The sequence below is a fragment of the Stegastes partitus genome, unplaced genomic scaffold, assembly GCF_000690725.1.
Source record: "Stegastes partitus isolate 25-593 unplaced genomic scaffold, Stegastes_partitus-1.0.2 Scaffold541, whole genome shotgun sequence".
Lineage (NCBI taxonomy): Eukaryota > Metazoa > Chordata > Actinopteri > Pomacentridae > Stegastes > Stegastes partitus.
In genome coordinates this window covers 375584-394360 of record NW_007578272.1, presented here as the reverse complement: position 1 = coordinate 394360, position 18777 = coordinate 375584, and the positions used below count along the sequence as shown (strand labels likewise).

General features: G+C 42.5%; 2 protein-coding genes across 2 annotated transcripts in view; one reads left to right on the top strand and one right to left on the bottom strand.

The window, feature by feature from the left end:
• polr1a (RNA polymerase I subunit A) overlaps positions 1-8142 on the bottom strand; it is an 18685-nt gene extending 10543 nt beyond the window's left edge. Inside the window, exons 1-17 of the mRNA XM_008288116.1 lie at positions 8137-8142; positions 7394-7405; positions 7102-7212; positions 6892-6977; positions 5984-6072; positions 5439-5519; positions 5007-5124; positions 4655-4796; positions 4376-4537; positions 4037-4159; positions 2801-3028; positions 2608-2715; positions 2369-2515; positions 882-1073; positions 556-705; positions 215-398; positions 1-76 (exon numbers count right to left, since the gene is read on the bottom strand). Of these exons, the coding sequence (XP_008286338.1) occupies positions 1-76; positions 215-398; positions 556-705; positions 882-1073; positions 2369-2515; positions 2608-2715; positions 2801-3028; positions 4037-4159; positions 4376-4537; positions 4655-4796; positions 5007-5124; positions 5439-5519; positions 5984-6072; positions 6892-6920 (1829 nt within the window). The 5' untranslated portion in view covers positions 6921-6977; positions 7102-7212; positions 7394-7405; positions 8137-8142. The remainder of the gene's footprint in view (positions 77-214; positions 399-555; positions 706-881; positions 1074-2368; positions 2516-2607; positions 2716-2800; positions 3029-4036; positions 4160-4375; positions 4538-4654; positions 4797-5006; positions 5125-5438; positions 5520-5983; positions 6073-6891; positions 6978-7101; positions 7213-7393; positions 7406-8136) is intronic.
• A 1120-nt stretch (positions 8143-9262) lies between these two features.
• Positions 9263-18777, top strand: part of ptcd3 (pentatricopeptide repeat domain 3) — a 16869-nt gene continuing 7354 nt past the window's right edge. Inside the window, exons 1-16 of the mRNA XM_008288113.1 lie at positions 9263-9351; positions 9876-9928; positions 10874-10913; positions 11073-11118; positions 11223-11291; positions 12460-12564; positions 12686-12809; positions 12933-13036; positions 15022-15177; positions 15268-15328; positions 15850-15932; positions 16949-17093; positions 17833-17883; positions 17986-18075; positions 18194-18222; positions 18451-18557. Coding sequence (XP_008286335.1) covers positions 9263-9351; positions 9876-9928; positions 10874-10913; positions 11073-11118; positions 11223-11291; positions 12460-12564; positions 12686-12809; positions 12933-13036; positions 15022-15177; positions 15268-15328; positions 15850-15932; positions 16949-17093; positions 17833-17883; positions 17986-18075; positions 18194-18222; positions 18451-18557 — 1352 coding nt within the window. The remainder of the gene's footprint in view (positions 9352-9875; positions 9929-10873; positions 10914-11072; positions 11119-11222; positions 11292-12459; positions 12565-12685; positions 12810-12932; positions 13037-15021; positions 15178-15267; positions 15329-15849; positions 15933-16948; positions 17094-17832; positions 17884-17985; positions 18076-18193; positions 18223-18450; positions 18558-18777) is intronic.

The window sequence follows — 18777 nt, the reverse complement described above, 5'->3', positions numbered from 1 at the left end:
CCAATCTTCAGTGACTCTTGAATGATTTTTGTCCTCCGGCTGTTGGCGCCTGGTTTCACCAAAATGTCCTCCACACCTAGACAGAGACGAGACAAGATGTGAGCAAATACTCCTCGTCTGTTTTCAGCAATCAGACTGAAAAACTGACATAGCATCAGCTGATAACAGTGGTCCTGATATATTGGTTGCAGGAGAGAATAATCTAGGTTCCTACCCAGGGTGAAGCCCCTGTACAGCTGCAGGTAGGCGGTGAAGAGTCGAGCCAGACAGCTGAGCAGTTTGCCGCTGGTCTCTCCTCCGTACAGCTCGTAGCAGCAGTGGACCAAACCATAGGCTGAGGAGCCGTAGTGAGCTTTGTCCAGAACCCCGACTAACAGCTCCCCCTGACGGATCACCACCTGGGAACAGAGGGATGAAAGGGGGTTGATAAATAAACAAGACTGAAGTCACTTTGGAGTTAATGCATAATTCCACCACACCTTGCAACACCCAACTCGCTGTCCAAGCTTCATGGCGTTTTAGCAGAAAGTCTTTCCACCTTGGTTGCATATATACCTGAGAGTCACACATGCTGTCGGGTTTGTACCCTGGAGCGGATCGTGGCGGGAGCTGGATCCACGCTTTGCTGGGGATCTTTGATTTGCCGACCAGGTTGAGAGGCACCGCTTTCTCTGGGATGACGTTGAGCAGGAGAGTCGACACAACCTGGAAGACACATGAATGAATGAATTCAATATGTAGATAAAATCACTCCTAAACTTCAACATCTGGGCTGAACTGTCTCACTGCTTTCTTTACTTTTTCTCCCTCTTAAAGCAGTAAATGAAGCTTTAAAGCATTAACTGAAACGGGCAAAAATGAGTCTAAAAAAGCTCCGTTACCTGTTTTCCTGTCCACAGTCGCTGCGGTTTGAGGATGGCTGGAGGAAGCAGCTTAACTCTGCCTGGTCTGTCGGTCAGTCCTCGGTACACCAGCTCCGTGTACTGATCTCTGGTGAAGAAGCAGCCTCGTATGGTCATCCTGGTCCCTGACACCATGTGGTCCTGGATCAGACCTGCTAGAGGTTTACCATCCTGAAGAGGGAGAAGGAAGAACCTGAGTGAGGATCAGTGTGTGTTTATAAGAATGTGACGGCTTATTAACTTATAACCGAGGGGTGAGAGCGGATATAAGCAGTCACTTCATTGCCTTTCTTTCACCAAACTTCCTGTTTGCCTCCTCTTTGCTGACTAATGAAGTTAAAATGCCGCCAAAAATAAAACTTCAAACCATCATACAGGTACACACTGGCACATTTGCTGCTTTTAAATGTAGTTTTATGGATTTTTTTAAAAATATCAGCTTCTGCAGCTCCTACATTTTTAGTGTTTAATACCTGTTGAAAAAAGCAAACGACGTATAATAAGCAGGATTTAAATGTGTCTTGTTAGTATTTATTACCTGCACATTGTTATTTAACTGTGGGTATAAATGTTAGTTTTATATCTCCCTCGTAAACATACAAAAGTTTGACCACATGTGACAAAATGCACGAGGAAACAACATGTTCTTTAAACTGTGGCTTGTTATCAGCTTGTACAAACACAAGTCTGTAATAAAGTAATTTGTCTTATCAAATCAGCCGATGTGCAGTTAGTGGTTTAGGGCCATGACACCTTTTTTCCACCTCATCCAACGCAGCTCTGACTAACTATACAATTAAAGACTACAAAGACTGTTATAAGAAGAATCAGCTCAGTTAGATCATTATTTTAACTGAATTCAGCAACCAGCCACCACCAGTTACTAGTTATCTTAATTAAAGTGTCACAAAGCATTAACAAGTCAGTGCACTGAACACAACAGCCCACAACACACTCAGCATTTGTGTGTAGTACATATTTATCCCCAGAGGTCATGTCGGAGCACCGTGGGGCCCATGAACTACACCTTCACTGTGGCAGCCATTTTGGCCAGTGGCTTCCACTGAGGGGGAAGCACTGAATTTGACAAGGCTGCAAGTTTCTAAACTTACTGTGGATTAGTATTCCTATGAGCTCATTCTGTGTGTCTGAATACCACAAAACATTCATGACGGTGCTTTAAACAGGCCTCCAGACATACAGGAGCAATCATCACCACACCACATCTTAGATTTTTAGCAAGTGTCACATGTTAATGTGCGCAGCTTCCTGTTAAAGTATGTAATGCTGCTTTCTGAAACAGGCCTTAAGTTAAATGAAAACAGGCAGTTTGATATTTTACAGCCCAGATGAGAACTCTGTATTCAGTTTTGTTAAGAATCTTAGTCTGGTTAAAACCTTCGAAACCCAACCAGCAGAGAGTTTAGAACAGTGGGAAGCTGTGGAAGTCCTCCACACGCACACACCTTGGGGACGAGGTACTGCTGGTCAGTGCTGACTAACATGTAGGCCTCTGCTCTGCCCAGCTCACTCTGAGGGAAGTGAGCGTTCATTTCATCCCCGTCAAAGTCAGCGTTGTACGCTTTGCAGTTGGCGTAATGGAGCCTTAGAACCTGCGACACCAGGGTGAGATGAAGGACAGTTAGTTATGGATCATAGAGGCTCAGTGAAGTGGATAAACGATCACACAGAGATGAGACGCTACCTTCTCTCCCGGTAAGATGCGAGCACAGTGGGCTTGTATGGAAGGTCTGTGCAGAGTCGGCTGTCTGTTGAGTAACAAAACGTCTCCGTTCTTGATATGACGGTTCACCTGGACAGATAAGAACAGGAACGAAAGGTGAGAAAAGGGTTTATGTCTGCAAAACGCTACGATCACAATCAGAGCTTTGACCTACTATCTTCATGGGCATCTTATGTGGACCTGGAGACGGCGTCAGCAGCTCCTTGGCGACCGCCTCCCTCTGAGCGAGGTTGCCGGCTGAGAGGATGGTCCTCCTGCCGTCCTCGTTTATCACCATGGAGGCTCCGGGGTGGACGTTGGGCCCGTTAATCACGGCCTGACGAAGCTCCTTCACGTTCCACGGAGTGACCGGCTGAGGGTAAGTCAGCTTGGTGGCAAACACCTGCACCAGGATAGAAAAAGAGAGAGGAGAGGTTGTTTTATTTTTGGATCCAACTCTAAGCTCAGAGGGCTGAGGTAGGGTTAGCGAGGTTTGCTGAAAGTAAAGTCAGAGTTTCCAGTGCCAGGAAGGCTCTCTTTTAACCTGCTAGATCACCATGGTAGCTGATGCTGTGGAGCAACATCTCCATGGTAACTGATGCTGAGGAGCTAGATCACCATGGTAACTGATGCTGTGGAGTCAGATCTCCATGGTAACTGATGCTGTGAAGCTAACCTGGCCAGGAGCAAATTACACAGAGTTTCAGATTTAAGCTGTAAGAAGCATCTCCCTTTAATCAAGTCGTTTCCTCACAATCCTCTACGAGCGACACAGATTCTTAGCTTAAGGAATGTGTTTGATCTGCTAATATGTTGAGCTGTACGTTACAAATACCACTACGCAGTTACAGTATCCCACACTGTATGTATCGGTTGCCATGGGAACTCAACAAGTATTCAGCTGGTTATGCAGAAATCACATAAATATGTTTTTGTTTGGCACTGATTTGCTGCTTAGTCCGTTTAGACAGCTGGTACTGCAGCTGATAGAGTCGATAACATTAATTTCACTTTGATTATAGGACAGTGTCAGACTTAATTGCTTTTTTCCCCCAATATTATGTTTGAATATATGAAGTTTAAAGTCTCCCAGCTCTAATGTGCAGCTTTCACAATAAAAATAAGCGGCTGCATTGATAAATAAAATAAACATATTAACACCTGATTAACAGTTCTCAACCAGCATTCCCGTCGTACATCATTTGCAGGAGCAGCGCTTTTTAACATCGTACATTTTTATGCTCCTTGTCGTTCTCCATTAGAACAACCTGCTGACTGAAGTAGGCGGCACACGGTTGATAGTACAGCCGTTTGGTGATCAAGCTTCATAATATTTATAATTCCTCCTCCTCCAGGTTAGCTACCGTCTCTTTTGGGTAAAAAAAACAAACAAACTAAAAATCAGGTTTACCATTGGTATTCCTATCTCGTTGGTTCCGATGTACATGTCTGGACAGATGACAGATCGTGCAGCGTAGTCCACTCGTTTGCCCATCATGTGTTTCCGGAACAATCCATCCTTCTTCTCAAGGATCTGGCATGAGAGATGAGACAACTGAATTATAGGAATGTCCACCAGAAATTATAACATAGAGGCTACTTAGACGATCTGTGTATGCGGTTGTGTTCTTCTGATTAGCAGCATCATGTTGGTATTTTCCTGCATAACTCTTGTACAAAGTGGTGGACAGCAGCACCAGCAGACGTTATTACGCCACCTTATTGACAGGATAAGTGTACGCTGTGATACCTGTCTGATTCCAGGGTATTTCTCTGTCATCAGTTTGTCCATGTCACTGTCAAAAACGATGTTAACGTGGCTCTGCAGGCGGATCCACATGTTGTACAGTTTGTCTGTTAACGTCTGTCCGGGAACCCCAGACAGAAAAGTCTGGTCGGTCTGTTCTGGAGCCTGAAAAACAAAAGGTCGACATGTTAAACTACATCACACAAACAAGAGGCTTCGGCTGGATTCATTCACATTTACTGGCTTGTTTCAGGAGTTTTTAACATTCAGGTGTCGGCTCACCTCTGCCTCTTCGGTGTATTTCTCCCCCGCTATGAGAGCCAGCAGCTTCCTGATGACGCTGCAGTCCTTCATGACAGCCTGCATGTTGACCGTCTGACCGTTGGTGAACATCTGGTCACCCAGGCGATTGATTGGACGATACCTGACGAGGTGCGAGTCACATGACATGGTCACAACCTCAGCTAACATCAGAGCGCTGGCTTATATATTTAAACACAAGAAGCTTGCGTAGCATCACAAAGAGCTCATATTTGGGAATCGATAGTGCAGTGAAATTTCACATTTTTACTAATTTGCAAATGTTAACTGCGGTTCTGTGTATGATATACTAGCGTCCACGCAAACAACGTACCTGGAAGGTGTGACCACCAGCAGCTCCAGGAAGAAGAGCTCGGGACAGAAAACCTGGTCTCCCTTCTTCGATCCAGTGCTTTCCTCCAGCCCCGAGAACAGACACTTCAGGAAGAAACCTGGAGGCAAAAGAGAAGACAAGCTTTACAGTTTGAATTCTATTCAATCTAAGAGCCAAAAATGAAGATTAGCATCATGTAGACGGCACTTTTAATAACAGTTTACAGCGATTAAAAGTAAGTCAAAGTAAGAACCACTTCAATTACAAATCTTTATTCCTGTACCTTCTGACATTTAAAAGCAGTTCAGAGACACGTGGGCCCTCTAAGGACACGATATTCCACTTAAACATTCAACTTCAAATGTTAAACATGATGTACTCTGGCCCTTTAATGGTTTTGTTTAAAGCACATACTGGTTGGATGCTGTTTACCTTCTTTTTCCCACAGTTTGTTGACGTGTTCTCTGGCTGTACTGGCAGTCAGGTAGACTCTCTTTCCAGCCATCAGGTTGTCTGAAAGGAGACAAAATCAGGAAAGATTTAACTATTGTATGTACATACATTATGTAGCGGGAGGTTTTTGGTTATTTCAGCGTTACAGAGAACCTAAAACTACCACAAAAACAAAGAAATAAAAGGGCTCCTTCCTACAAATCACTTATGAAGGCTAGTTTTCTAATATAACAACACTGAAAACCACACGACTCTGTAAAGAAGAATGAAATTTGAAAACAACCGTCAGTAAAAAAAGAAAAAAAAAGTTGTGTCTGTGTTTTTTTTTTCTGTATTTGCAGCTTGCGTCAGTATTCCGTCGTCTTTTCTCACTGAGCCGCGTTTCCTCTTCTTCCTCACATGCTGCACCGTGTTGTCAGAGGGATTCCTTGGATTGCTTGTGTTTTTATCTATTTACCTGAACTTTCATAAGCTGCAGTATGTAAAGCGTGAACACTTCGGCGTTTTGTTTGAACATTTCTTACCATCAGCTTTGCCACCGGTTTGCGCTCCTGACGGCATCGTGACGATCAGCTTGCTGTTGTGTTCACGGCGGACTGTTGACCTGCCGCACCTGCACACGCACAAACATGCATGAAACAGGGCAACAAGGAATTTGACTTCATATACTGTACGGCATTGCACCAACTACATTTTAGCTTTTTTTGTGTGTAGTACATATTTATCCCCAGAGGTCATGTTGGAGCACCGTGGGGCCCATGAACTACACCTTCACTGTGGCAGCCATTTTGGCCAGTGGCTTCCACTGAGGGGGAAGCACTGAATTTGACAAGGCTGCAGATTTCTAAATTTACTGTGGATTAGTCTTCCTATGGCCTCCTCCTGTGTGTCTGAATACCACTAAATGTTCATGACGGTGCTGTAAACAGGCCTCCAGATATACAGGAGCAATGAAAACAAAATCAGACACCACATCTTAGAGTTGTCTGATTGACTGATCGGTCTTTTTTTTGTGTGTAAATAACCATTTGCATATAAGATCTGAACCTTTATAAACAGTCATTTTATTTTGCAGGAGTTCCTGATCTTGTACTGTGTGTTTTGGGTGTTTTAAGATGTTGGTTCAGACCCAAACTAACGTGTAAAAACCCGACAACACAAACAGATTAAATGATCGAAGCAGCAGCAGATCAGAGTTCCCGGTTTCGTTGGAGCAGTCATGGCATATTGTTTGTTCAGATGCGCATTTGTTTTCATTGGTTAGCTTCCATTCAAATCCTCCTGTCTGCTTCTTCAAACCACTGCTGTACCCTCTGCCATCTATACAAGTCATGCATTGGCTATGTATTAGTACCTCTAAAACCCCATTTAAAGAAACCAAACAATCCCTTTAAACTCTCACTTGATAATAATAAATAAACAGTTAAGTTACCTGCAGTGGGGGCACTTCCTAGTTTTCATCTGGACACTCCAAAAGCTATTTATCAGACTGCACTTCTTCTCAACCAGGTGCTTAATCTGACAAAAACAGACACAAAACCAGGTCAGTGTGCCTCCAACAGGGCAGCACGCTAGTATAGTTGAAAAGAATGACTTCATGAGCTTCATGTGGTCTTGTACATGTTTGGAAATGTGTACTCACAGGTTTCAGGTTTGCAGAAGCTCCAGTGCTTGCTCCAACTATCGCATCCGTAAACTCCCTCAGCCACTGCTCGATCTCATCCCCGGTGGCTTTGGGATTCTCCTCCAGGTACTAACACACAAAGTTCAAAAATAATTGAAGAATCAACAGAGACAAAGAGCAACCCACAATCAAGTGAAAGACTAATACATGCATTCTCAATAAGTAAATAATCACATCTCTGGCTGCTTTGCTTTCAGCTACACATTCAATCTGTGCAATCCACAGTTAGTTTCAGCAGGTACAACCCCACCTGGCTGAGAAGCTGTTCCAACTGGTAGACCTCCTGCATGGCTCCGTGGTCCACTAACTTCAGCTGGTTCAGCAGCAGGTGGATGGCGGCTCGGGGACACGTTAACGTGTGACACGCCAGACACGAGCCACGGATCAGCAGGTAGAGTTTCTGATGTGAGGAGAGAGGAGCAAACATTAAGAAGAGGAGGTGCCACACTGCCACTGAATAATATGACATGGAAATATGTTCATGTGCATGAAATGCTCACATCGAAGAACAGTGGGTTGTACACAGGCAGAGGCAGCTCGACGTGCCCCAGGTGTCCTGGACAGGTGTTGAAATTCTGACAGCAGGTTGAACACACCTAAGAAAAACAATAACAGAGAAAAAACGAATGAATGAATACATGTTTGACATTATGGCTCCTTCATGTGGAGTATTTTTTTTTTTTTATTCAGCCGATGTGAAAAAACAAGGTGAACAAAACTTTAATATCGACATCGCTTATCGATAATATCAGAAATCTTAGGCATCGGCCAGAAATTTTAATATCGTGCATCGCTAGAAATGGTGTTTTATGATTTTGAAATGCAAACTATGTCTGAGCTACAGAGTTACCGTCAGATTATTGAAAAGAAGTGCATGTCTGAAAGAGGCTTAAGTGATACAAGTTCAGTGTTTTTACCTCTTTGTTGTCTGCTGGTCCCAGGGCCAGATCGTACAGGCCGCTTGGAGCCACATTCCCAACAGCATCGAGGAACCTGGAGTTAGTGATCGTCTTCACACTCAACTTCCTGAACAGAAGATAAAAAGAGTGCATTATTACACAAGTGCATCTCAACATTGTGAAAAGGTTTAATATTGCTGTGCTGCATTAACGCAATAATTCAAGCAATTATTGTGTGTATAAATGAACAAACTTTTCAGAAGCTGAACTTTTCTGCATGGTAAATCCTTTTCTTTTTAAATTGATCTAGGGAAATACTATAGGAATATACTGGATTCCTGATTTTCATGAGATATAAGCCATAATCATCAAACTTTTTCGAAAAGCACAAGTACTTTCATAATTATACTGGATTTTCAGCAGCTCTTAGTCATGTTGTTATTGCATGGAATAAGACCAATCAGCTTTTCCAGACGTGCATATTGAGTGTTTAGTCGATGACAGTTACCATATGACAACATGTGGCTGAATTTTAAAGTATAAAACCAAAGAGACAGGTGAAGAACATGTACATAATATGAAATATTACTCTTTTGCTTGACTATCTAGCACAGTTGTTACATGTAAATCATGCTTAAAGCAAATTAAATAAACACGACAGCAACTCTCGGCTAAAATGTTCACTTAATGTGACTTAAAACGAGAGAAGCTCAGTTATAACACGCTGCCATGAGCACGCATGTTGTTTTGAAGTCCACTGGAGCACACAGCTAAAAGCTAACAGGCGTCCTCTCACCGTAACTCCTCGGCGGAGTACATGGAGAACGACATGCCCTCCAGGCGCCGCCATGGCACTTCTTTTCCGAACAACATTTTTTGGAGATTAATGGAGAATTTAGTGGCGTTTATTCTAACAAAATCATGGCGAGAAGTTCCACCACATGAGACGCGATTCCTCCTGTATCACACGTGGGACCGTAACACACACTTCAGATTAGAGAGGGGGGAGACGAATACGGATAACGGGGTTTATCTACAGATTTTTAAATATATTTTACTTTGAATTTATCATGGTGAAGTAAAATAGCTCTACATGACTCCTTATAAATGAATAATGCGTACTTTATTCCACAAAAAAACATTTTAGTATAATTATTGTATCCCCCCTTTTCTTTGCCGACATGGTTTCTCCCTCCCAGAAGCCTTCAGTTTATTCCAACATGGCGGCCCCCGGTAGGCACGTAGGGCATTACATCCAGAGAAACGGGCGATTTCTGCTCTGTAACATCGAGCAGGTGTTGGGTCACAGGTGAGAGGAATTGATTAATGTTTGTTTTGAAAGTAAATGGACGTTATGTCTTCTTAAATATTGTGTAGCTTCTTGTTTTTTGCCTTTAATGAGTGTGACGGCTGCAGCTAGCATCATCTGGCAAGAGGTCATGTCTTCCTGTCGGTTATGTGCATCACTGCACTGAGTCAAATGATGGCCAAAAATATGGCTTTTGTTCAGCAGGTGTCTCATGCAAACGGTGCATTAGCTTAAAAGTTGAACACAGATTGTCTTTGTGGTGGGTTGAACATGGGATTTTAATAGAAGGACAAATGTTGGACTCAGTTTTCCCACTCCACAATATTCAGCAACCGTTTTATTCTTTTAAAACTGATGCTAGAAGTATTTTTCCTCCTTCCTGACTTTGACATAACGTTTCATTACTTTTAATCCATGTAGACAGTAGATACAAAGACATATTTGAATGACCACCGGCTGCATGTCTACGATAAAGTTGTCTTTGGTAAAATGCAAGTGTCTTTTTTTGTTTGTTTTTTTTACAGGAGTTTTGGTTGGACTCCAGCTGTGCGACAACAAGCTGCAGAAGTTAATCAAGGTAAATTAGGCCACTTGGGGTAATAATAATAATAATAATAATAATTATGATAATAATAATACATGTATTTGTTGGTACCTTTCAAACCCTTCAAGGACCCACTTACGAAACATTGGGCATAATAAGACAGTAATTAATGGCTTGCAATTGAGTTGTAAAAGAGATGCTAACGAATGTCCTCTGATTTGAACTGTACAGTGGAGTCCAGCAAGTGAATGTGGGCCAGTGGTGAGCTCAGTGTCGTGTTTCGGGGCATCTGAAGGCTCTGACAGTCATGCATACAGCTGAGTCTAAAACTTGGGACTGATAGCAGAGCATCAGAGGGAGATCTTGAAGCACAGGAGAGGTTGGAGGGACAGAGAAGGTCTGAAAGGTGTGGGGCAGTCAGGCTATGGGACACTTAAACCCCTGCTCAACAGTGAAACACAGAGGAGAGGTGTGATATGGTCAGAGAACTTGTTGCAGGTGATGATGATGGAGAGGTTTATTAGAAATACCAAAAAAGAATGGCGTTGCAGCAATCAGCATGAGACGTGACCACGGCCTGAGTAACAACTTCAGTGATGTATTGAGAGGGGGAAGAAGTCTGATAAAAATAGGCAGGACAGTAGATGTTACTGGTGTTGGGGTTAAAATAAAGTGTACTATCCAGTCTGCATCAGTGTGCAGAGCTTGTGCTGTCAAATTTATGCAAAATGTATGTTCACTAATCCTCATATCAAGCACTTGTAAACTTATTCAATATAGGGAGGAACCGTCCTAAACCTGAATCACAATGGCCACTTGTGTTTGTAGTTCTTGGCCCTATCATTTAATTTCTTGACTATGATTAAGCCAAGTAAGATAAAGTGTGTCAATCTTGTGCTGAAAATAACTGAATTTAGTCGAACAGGAGGAACATATCCATAGCAATAAAATCACCTCCTTCTCTTACTTGTGTTGCAGAGTTGCCAGAGAGTATCGTCATCCCCAAGAAGAAAACATGGTAAGTGCTGATCTGACTGTCTTATAAAGTGTCCTATAAAGCAGGCTGCGTCACATTTAGAGAAACCTCTTTATCCACATCTCTCATGTTCAGGTGTAGCAACTGCTAAGTGTTTTTTTAAACCAGATTTTGCATTAATGGTTTTTTTTCACTACACAGGAGCAAAGAGGCGGTGCTGGAGGCGCTGTCTTCAACTGTAGGCAGGGTGAGAGCTCACTCACTTCTCTCAGAGTTCCTTTTCCTCTGTGTTTTTAAGCAGCAATATATTTGTGTATCTACTTGCTTAGTGTCCTTTCTTATTCCCTCCAGGATCCTACAGCATGTCCCTACATGTTCCAGGATGATCCGTTCCTCACTCCCAGAACTTCTACTGAGTTCGTACGTCAAAAACACAGACTTACACTGACATTACTACCTGTCTTTGTTTGTTATCTTAATGTCTCTGTACCAGCAGAATGTATTGGACACATTTTTCAAATTTGGCACAAGCGCTCACTATGATGCAGCGATGAACTGAGTGAAGTTTGGTAGTCAAAAGTCAAAGTCATAGCGACTTCACAGAAACTGTTTTTAGCCGTAACTCAAGAGCTGATGCACTAATCAGCACATACATGTTTATTTTACATGCAGAAGACCCAGAGATGAACTTCACTGTGACATGATCATGTTCTACAAAAACACTTTGTTTATTTATACTCATGTTAAGGAAGAGGGCTGCAAGGTGGCTCGGTGGTTAGCACCGTTGCCTCGCAGCTAGAAGGTCACCGGTTCACGTCCCAGTGAGGACACCCGAGATCTTTCTGCGTGGAGTTTGCATGTTCTCCCCGAGCAGCGTGGGTTCTCTCCGGGTTCTCCGGCTTCCTCCCACACAGTCCAAAAACATGTTGAGGTTAATTGGTGATTCGAAATTGTCCATAGGTGTGAATGTGAGTGTGCTTGGTTGTCTGTCTCTAAGTGTAGCCCTGTGATAGACTGGTGACCTGTCCAGGTGAACCTGCCTTCACCCTGAGTCAGCTGGGATAGACTCCAGCCCCCCATGACCCTAGTGAGGATTAAGTGGTGTATAGATAATGGATGGATTGATGTTAAAGAACAACTAAGTAGAAGTTCTAGCCACTTCAGCATCCTTGTGCAGAGGATGTCGTTGTCTTTTTAAACTTTATACACAGAAAACAGAAACATGAAAGTCTGCCCTTTTCATGGTAGATGATATTTTGACTTAACAAGAAGAGCATAGGCATAATTAATAACTCTAATTATGGTGCTTTCATTAATGTACACCTGTTAATCAGGCCCGTTTTAGTGTCAGACTATTTATGTTGAAGCCATTTTTTCCATCTAGTTCTATTCTTGCTTAACTGTAGGTACATTTCCAAACAGCCAAATAGTTTTAACAGTATCGGCAATGTAAACACCAAGTGGTAATGACTAAACATTGCACTGAATTAGCAGCAAGCTGTTATGTTTCATAATTAAAGTGAAGACAACTGTTTCTGGTGCATTTGCTGTAAACTACAATGAGCTCTCTCTCTTTCTCTCTCTGCAGAGGATGTTTGCTCTCTCTCAGGAGTCTGGCAGAGATGCAGCCAAATTCTTTATCAACAGTAATCCCAAGTTCTTCACCAAAGACTTCGCTGAACCGCATATACCGGTAAGAAACACGCGCATGTGAATAAGTAGAGGAGACTGGTGAAAACACAGTCACAGGTGTAAGGGGGGCAGCAGTAACGCAGCAGCAGGATTCATTCTCTGTGGTGTGTGTGTGTTTGTAGTGTCTGATGCCGAAGACGGTGTCGCTGGTTCTCGAGGAAGTGAGCGAAGAGGCACTGAAGGAACGGATCAACCTGAGGAAGGTTTCAGCTGCTGTCGACATGTACGATCAACTACTGCAGGCTGGTGAGAAGACGCACACACACACACACACACACACACACACACACACACACATTCTCTCTTGTATTAACATGGCTATCATCCTGCTTTCACAACTGCATTTGTTTGTGATTTCAATCTGTCCAGGCACAGCAGTCAGTATGGAAACAACCCATGGCCTCCTGGATCTGATCTGTTTCTACTGTGACAAAGACCCTGCTGAAGAGGAGGAACCACAGAGAGAAGACACAGTGAGTCACCCCCGATCCACAACTAAATTAGGTTTTTAGTGACAAGAAAGGAGTGAAATAGTAAACTCAAAAAGTAAAAGGATGCATGGACATGTTAACAGTGCAGTATAAAAGAAACCATGTATATCAAAGCAGTCTTGAGTTTCCAGTGATTCCAATAACTCTTAATTTTCTGTGATGGAATGATTAAAACATTGAAATATGACTAAATCTGCTGAGTCATGAATATACATAGAGCAATGCTAATAATTGTTTCAATGTCCTTTGGTAATTTTCACCCCAACTATGTGCTGCGAGTTGCCGTCCACAAGCTTCTGGTTTATCTTTGACCTCCTCTTGACAAAATTAGTGCAGGTCAATTAAACTCATTGGCTTTCTGACGCAGACTTGTTGCTTCATGACAGTTCACAGCCTCTTGATAGCCTCAGACGTTTTGGGAGGCCAACTCTGGCTTGATTTAACCGTTTCTTAACAGGGCTCCAGACTGACACCAAAATAGTCACATTTGCGACCTTTTTTTTTTTAGAGTGTGCAAGTTAAAATTTCAACTGGTCACATTGGTGCGAGTGTATGATGATCATTAGACTGTATTAGTGTCACTGTGACCAACACAGGAAGCTGCTGTGTTATCCACGGAGGTGGAAAGTAGTACTTTTATATCTGTGACGATTCTCAGTCATCCAGGTCATTGTTATTCTGGTCGTTTGATCGTAACAACTGGACTTGCTTGAGTTTCTCGAAGACTTTTCACTTCTCATCCAAGAGGCTTCATCAGTTCAGTCCCAAATGAAACGGAAACCCAGGTGTTAATGGCTCCTTAAGGACGTAAGTATCTGGAACTCCCAACTGGTCAGTCAGAACTGATGAAGCCTCTTGGATGAGAGGTGGAACGTCTTCAAGGAACTCAAGCAAGTCCAGTTGCTACGATTAAACTACCAAAATAGCACTTTTATAACCTTGATGTACTGCGCTATCTACGCTTAAAAATAAGATCATCTCCTGAAAAACGAGGTCGACCTGCATGCGCTGTTTCCTCCGTTCATAGAAAAACCACATGTTAAATCAGTAAATAAAAATATCACTCTGTTTCAGTTTGGACAAATCTGACATTGGTTCACTCTTTTTAAAGTCATTTTTGGTCGCACACCTATCATTGCACACCACAGCCAGCAAGCAGCATCTAACACAGTCTGCAATGTGGGACGTTCAGGGAACATCGGTAAATTATAGGGACTATCGATAAGAACATGTTCAGCAAGTCATATGTTTTGCCTGTGACAAGGTGGGACCCCTGGAGAGCTGCCTAACCATTTTTAATGTGTGTTTGGGGTCATTGTCTTGTTCGAACACTCAACTGTGTCCAAGACCCAACCGTCTGGCTAATGATTTGAATTTGTCCTGAAGAATGTGGAGGTGATCCTCCTCTTTCATTATTTCATTTACTTTGGGTAAAGCACCAGCACCACTGGCACCAAAACAACCCCAGAGCATAATACTGCCACCGCCATGCTTGACAGTAGGTTTGGTGTTCTTGGGGTTAAAGCCTCACCTTCTCTCCTCCAATCATATTTCTGCTAATTGTGTGGCCAAATAGCTCAAATTGTGTTTCATCTGACCACAGAACTTTGCTCCATGAAGCCTTTTCTTTGTGTTATCAGCAGCAAACGTAAGTCGAGCTTTAAGATGCTGCTTCTAGAAAACGGGCTTCTTCTGTGGTGATGTAAAACACACTTGATACCTGTGTTCCAGCAGCTTCCAGTTCTTTGCAAACCTACTTTTTGGTGACTCTTGGTTGTTTTTGTTTTTGTTTTTTTGTTTTTTGGTGACAAAGACGCATGTGTTTCAGTATTTCCATCATAGCAATTTTAGAGCCGTAGTGGTCAATGGAAATGCAAGGCTGCCGTGATGTGCATGCTCTTTTCAAGTGCATGTAAACTTTTGGTCACAACTCTATGCTTAGTTTGTGTGTCTTTTGTGTTGCGCAGGACTCAGACGAGCCAAAGCCGAAGGGGCGGATCCACCGAGCATCAGACTTCATTAAGTTGACGTGGAAAGAGAACAACAATGCAGAGAGAATCTTTAACCTGCTGCCAGAGAGAGATACGAGGTGTTACTCCGCTCTGATCAGAGGGATGGTGAAGGTATGAGCAGGTTCCTGAGTCATGTCTGAGGTTTATAGTAACATTAAAAAGTCAGATCGAGAATAAGTGCATGTGTTTGTGTCCCCACAGTATAGAGCCCCTGCAAAGGCCTACAGCATGTACACGGATATGCTCAACAACAGAGTGACAGGTGAGTTGAGACAACATGAGGAGAAATGAGCTCATTGTTTGTCCTTTATTATCATGTTCGATACATACCACAGCGGCTCCCAGCTGGCTGGAATCTCACGAAGCGTCATTCTCCTGCTGTCTTTAACCACATTTCCTGTCTGTTTTCACTAAAATGCGATTTTAGAGTTCATAATAGGAGTAGAAATAGTTGTTTGAAGTGATGACTTTGATATGCAAATACATGAATGTAGGCTCAGTTTAATTTAACTTTAGACACTGTAAACAATATGTTTCGTTGTTTTTATTCACAGCTTTAGCCATGCTTAATTGAATATGCACTTTGCTAAATTTGCCACCAGAGGGCACCAAAGACAATAATTTTTCAACGCTGCACTTAGTAGATTTAAATTTGACCCTCCTATGACAATGCATGGCTTTGTTTACTCTAACTAACAAATCAGCTGTGAGCATTGTAGTCAGTCCCTGTTAAACCCTGTTTATTTAAAGCAAATGTCTAATGGCTCCACCTTCTGTCTCCAGGTGACGTCCACATCTTCAACACTCTGATCTCCTCAGTTGTACATCTCAGAGTAAACTATGAGGCGAGATGGGAACTTGTCACCGTAAGACCATTTACACTAACGGACTTGTACTGACTTCAAGAACATGTTGCCAGACTTTCTTATAAAAAGATGATTGTGTAGAAAGCAGTTCTTGAATTAAGTTGTGTAAAATATATGAATGAAATCATTTAAACTTCACTTCATTACTTATGTTTTTTTTAGTTTTATTAAGAAAGATGCTCAAATCAGTGTATATATTGGTCAAATTTGAATTGTTTCTCAATTTAGTGGTTCATTTGTGTGTTTTAACTATTCATGTGGTCATGTCAAATAAATTCATTTAGTATATATATTGAATTCTAACATTAAATATAGTTCAGACTACCAGCCCACATCCAGTTTTGGGGATATCCAGATTGCATCCAGTTTGCAAAAACTAGACAGCAGAAACAAACAAACAAACAAAAGCATATAAAATACAATTTTTGCAAACCACATGTAGAGGTGGTTTGAAAATGCAGTAGAATTTCCACAGTGGCGTCTCCGTCCAGACGCTCTGTCAGCTCAAATCAGATTTCAAAGCACCTTTTCAACTCTCGCACCAAGACATCGACTTTAAATCCAGAGTGACAGAAGTGCTGAACGCAGCCTGTGCTGCTGCTAACTGAGCGCTGTGGAGGACGACATGGGCAACAACAGACAGAAGTAAAGTGTCTGCTGGCACGTTGAAAGGAGGCAAATTTGGAATGAACCTGTTTTGTCACCTGTGTAGCTACATAACAAACACAGACTCCAACCCATGCAGATTTGTTGGCAGTGATCACTTGCAAAGACTACTGTGACCGCTCCGTCCCAAAGATCTGATTTGCGAAGCAAATCTGATTTGCCTGCCGTCTCAATATTGCCTTAATGTCATGACTGGAGCAGGATGATGTGTCCTTTTGTTAAAGATGGATGCAGTACACTGATATGCTGAAACTGATCAGTAAGAATAATAACTCTCTGCACTTTATTTTACAGATGCATCAGTCTGTGTGTGTGTCTTTACACAGTTGTGTCTCCTGGTTTGTCTGCAGGAGCTCTTGTACCAGATGAATCAGCAGAAGATTCGTCCCAATATTCTGACCTTCAACAGTGTTCTCCAAACTCTGAGACGCTGCGGCCCTATTGGCAAATCACTAAGTCTGCAGACAGTGAGTGAGATGAAGGCACTGGGAATAGGTAACTGCACACAAACACGCGCTGCTGCATAACGACAAAGTTTTTGATTCTTTTTTTGTTTTTGTTTTTCTGGCCTTTTTGCCTTTATTAGTTAGGATAGTGGGAGAGTGAGACAGGAAAGGGGGGGAGAAGAGGGGGGGAGGCCTGCAGCAAGCTGTCATGAGTGGGAGTCGAACTCACGACCGCTGCGTCGGGGAACTACAGCCGCTGTTCATGGGTCGCCCGCTCAACCTAGTGAGCTACAGGGGCGCCCAATTCAGACTAATTCTAATGCAACATTTCCATAAAATTCCAGACAAGAATTCATATTCATCATTGAACCAGTGCATTCTGAATAGTTTGCACATTTAAAACGGTGTGCAGTGTAATTTTCTCTACATGTGTTGTTGTCTACTCACAGGAGATTTGTGCATAAAATCTGTGCAATATTGTTATTTCTTATATTCGTGGTATATTTATCGTGGGAAGAATCTGTACAACGCCATCGATATCTGCAATCTTGCCTATATTTTCCACATCCAGAGATTTTTGTAATATCCACACATGGAAGAATCGGTGTTCATCTTGCATAATTTCTATTTTCTACTGACGTTACCGACACATTAGCACTACAGTTTTGCTGCTGCCACACTGATCTTATCTGATGTTACACATCCTGCTGTCAAGCTTTTCACTGGGTTGTTATTTTTTCATGCTGGTATCTACACTAACTATTTTGTGTGTCTGTCTGTGTGTTCAGCTCCCAGCTTGGCCACCTACGAGCACATCCTGTGTCTCTTTCACAAACCAGGTACACTCAAGAGTTTTATGTCGCAGTACACATAAACAATCACAGTCCTGTTTGGTTGGTTTGTTTCTGTGTGTTAAATGCAGCAGCGTTGTTTCCCTCCAGTCGCCCAGAAACAGTACGGCGCTGACATTTTGCAAGAAATAGTGTCCGAGCTGGAAGGAACCAGCCTCACCTGCCAGGACCCTAATGACGGTACGATTTGGGAAATATTTCCTCCTTATTTATATATCAAGTTCATGAAATATACAGACGATGAGTTAATAGAGATAAACTGTCACATCGACTTTGTATTCCGTCTCTTTCTCTTTAGTTCTGTTCTTCGCCACCGCAATGAGAGTAGTAAGTCTTTTTTTTATGACTTGTGTTGGATGAATGTTTGTCACAAAAGAGTTTCTGCACTGTGTCGATCCTTTTAAGAACTATTAAAAAGTCCGAGGTAAAAAAGTTTAGAGGCCTTCTTTTGGCCATTAAAAAGTCGGTCTTGCTGTTTTTAAATATTCTGATCCTCTCTTGTTTATCCCACATCGAACATGACCTGCTTCTCTCCACCTCTTTGTGTCTTAACAGTGTGTGGATACTAAAGAGCTCGAGCTCGGCTATAAAGTCCACAGTCTGACAGAATTTGGGGAGAACTATAAGCTGCAGGGAGTACCCTACCAGCGGAGTACGTACTAGTAAGTACGACAGAAACCTCAGAGTTGTTGTCATTATAAAATATCCTTTAATGAAGTAACTACCTGAAACCCTATAGTGTAGCACAATGCTGCCCTCTTAACGTCATACCGCTTTATACCGTGGTCAGTGAGAATTCTACGGCTAACTGGCGTGCATTATTTTCGTGTATACGCACACGTAGTTCGGTGGGTTAAATCACTATTAGATCACGCTGCTCTG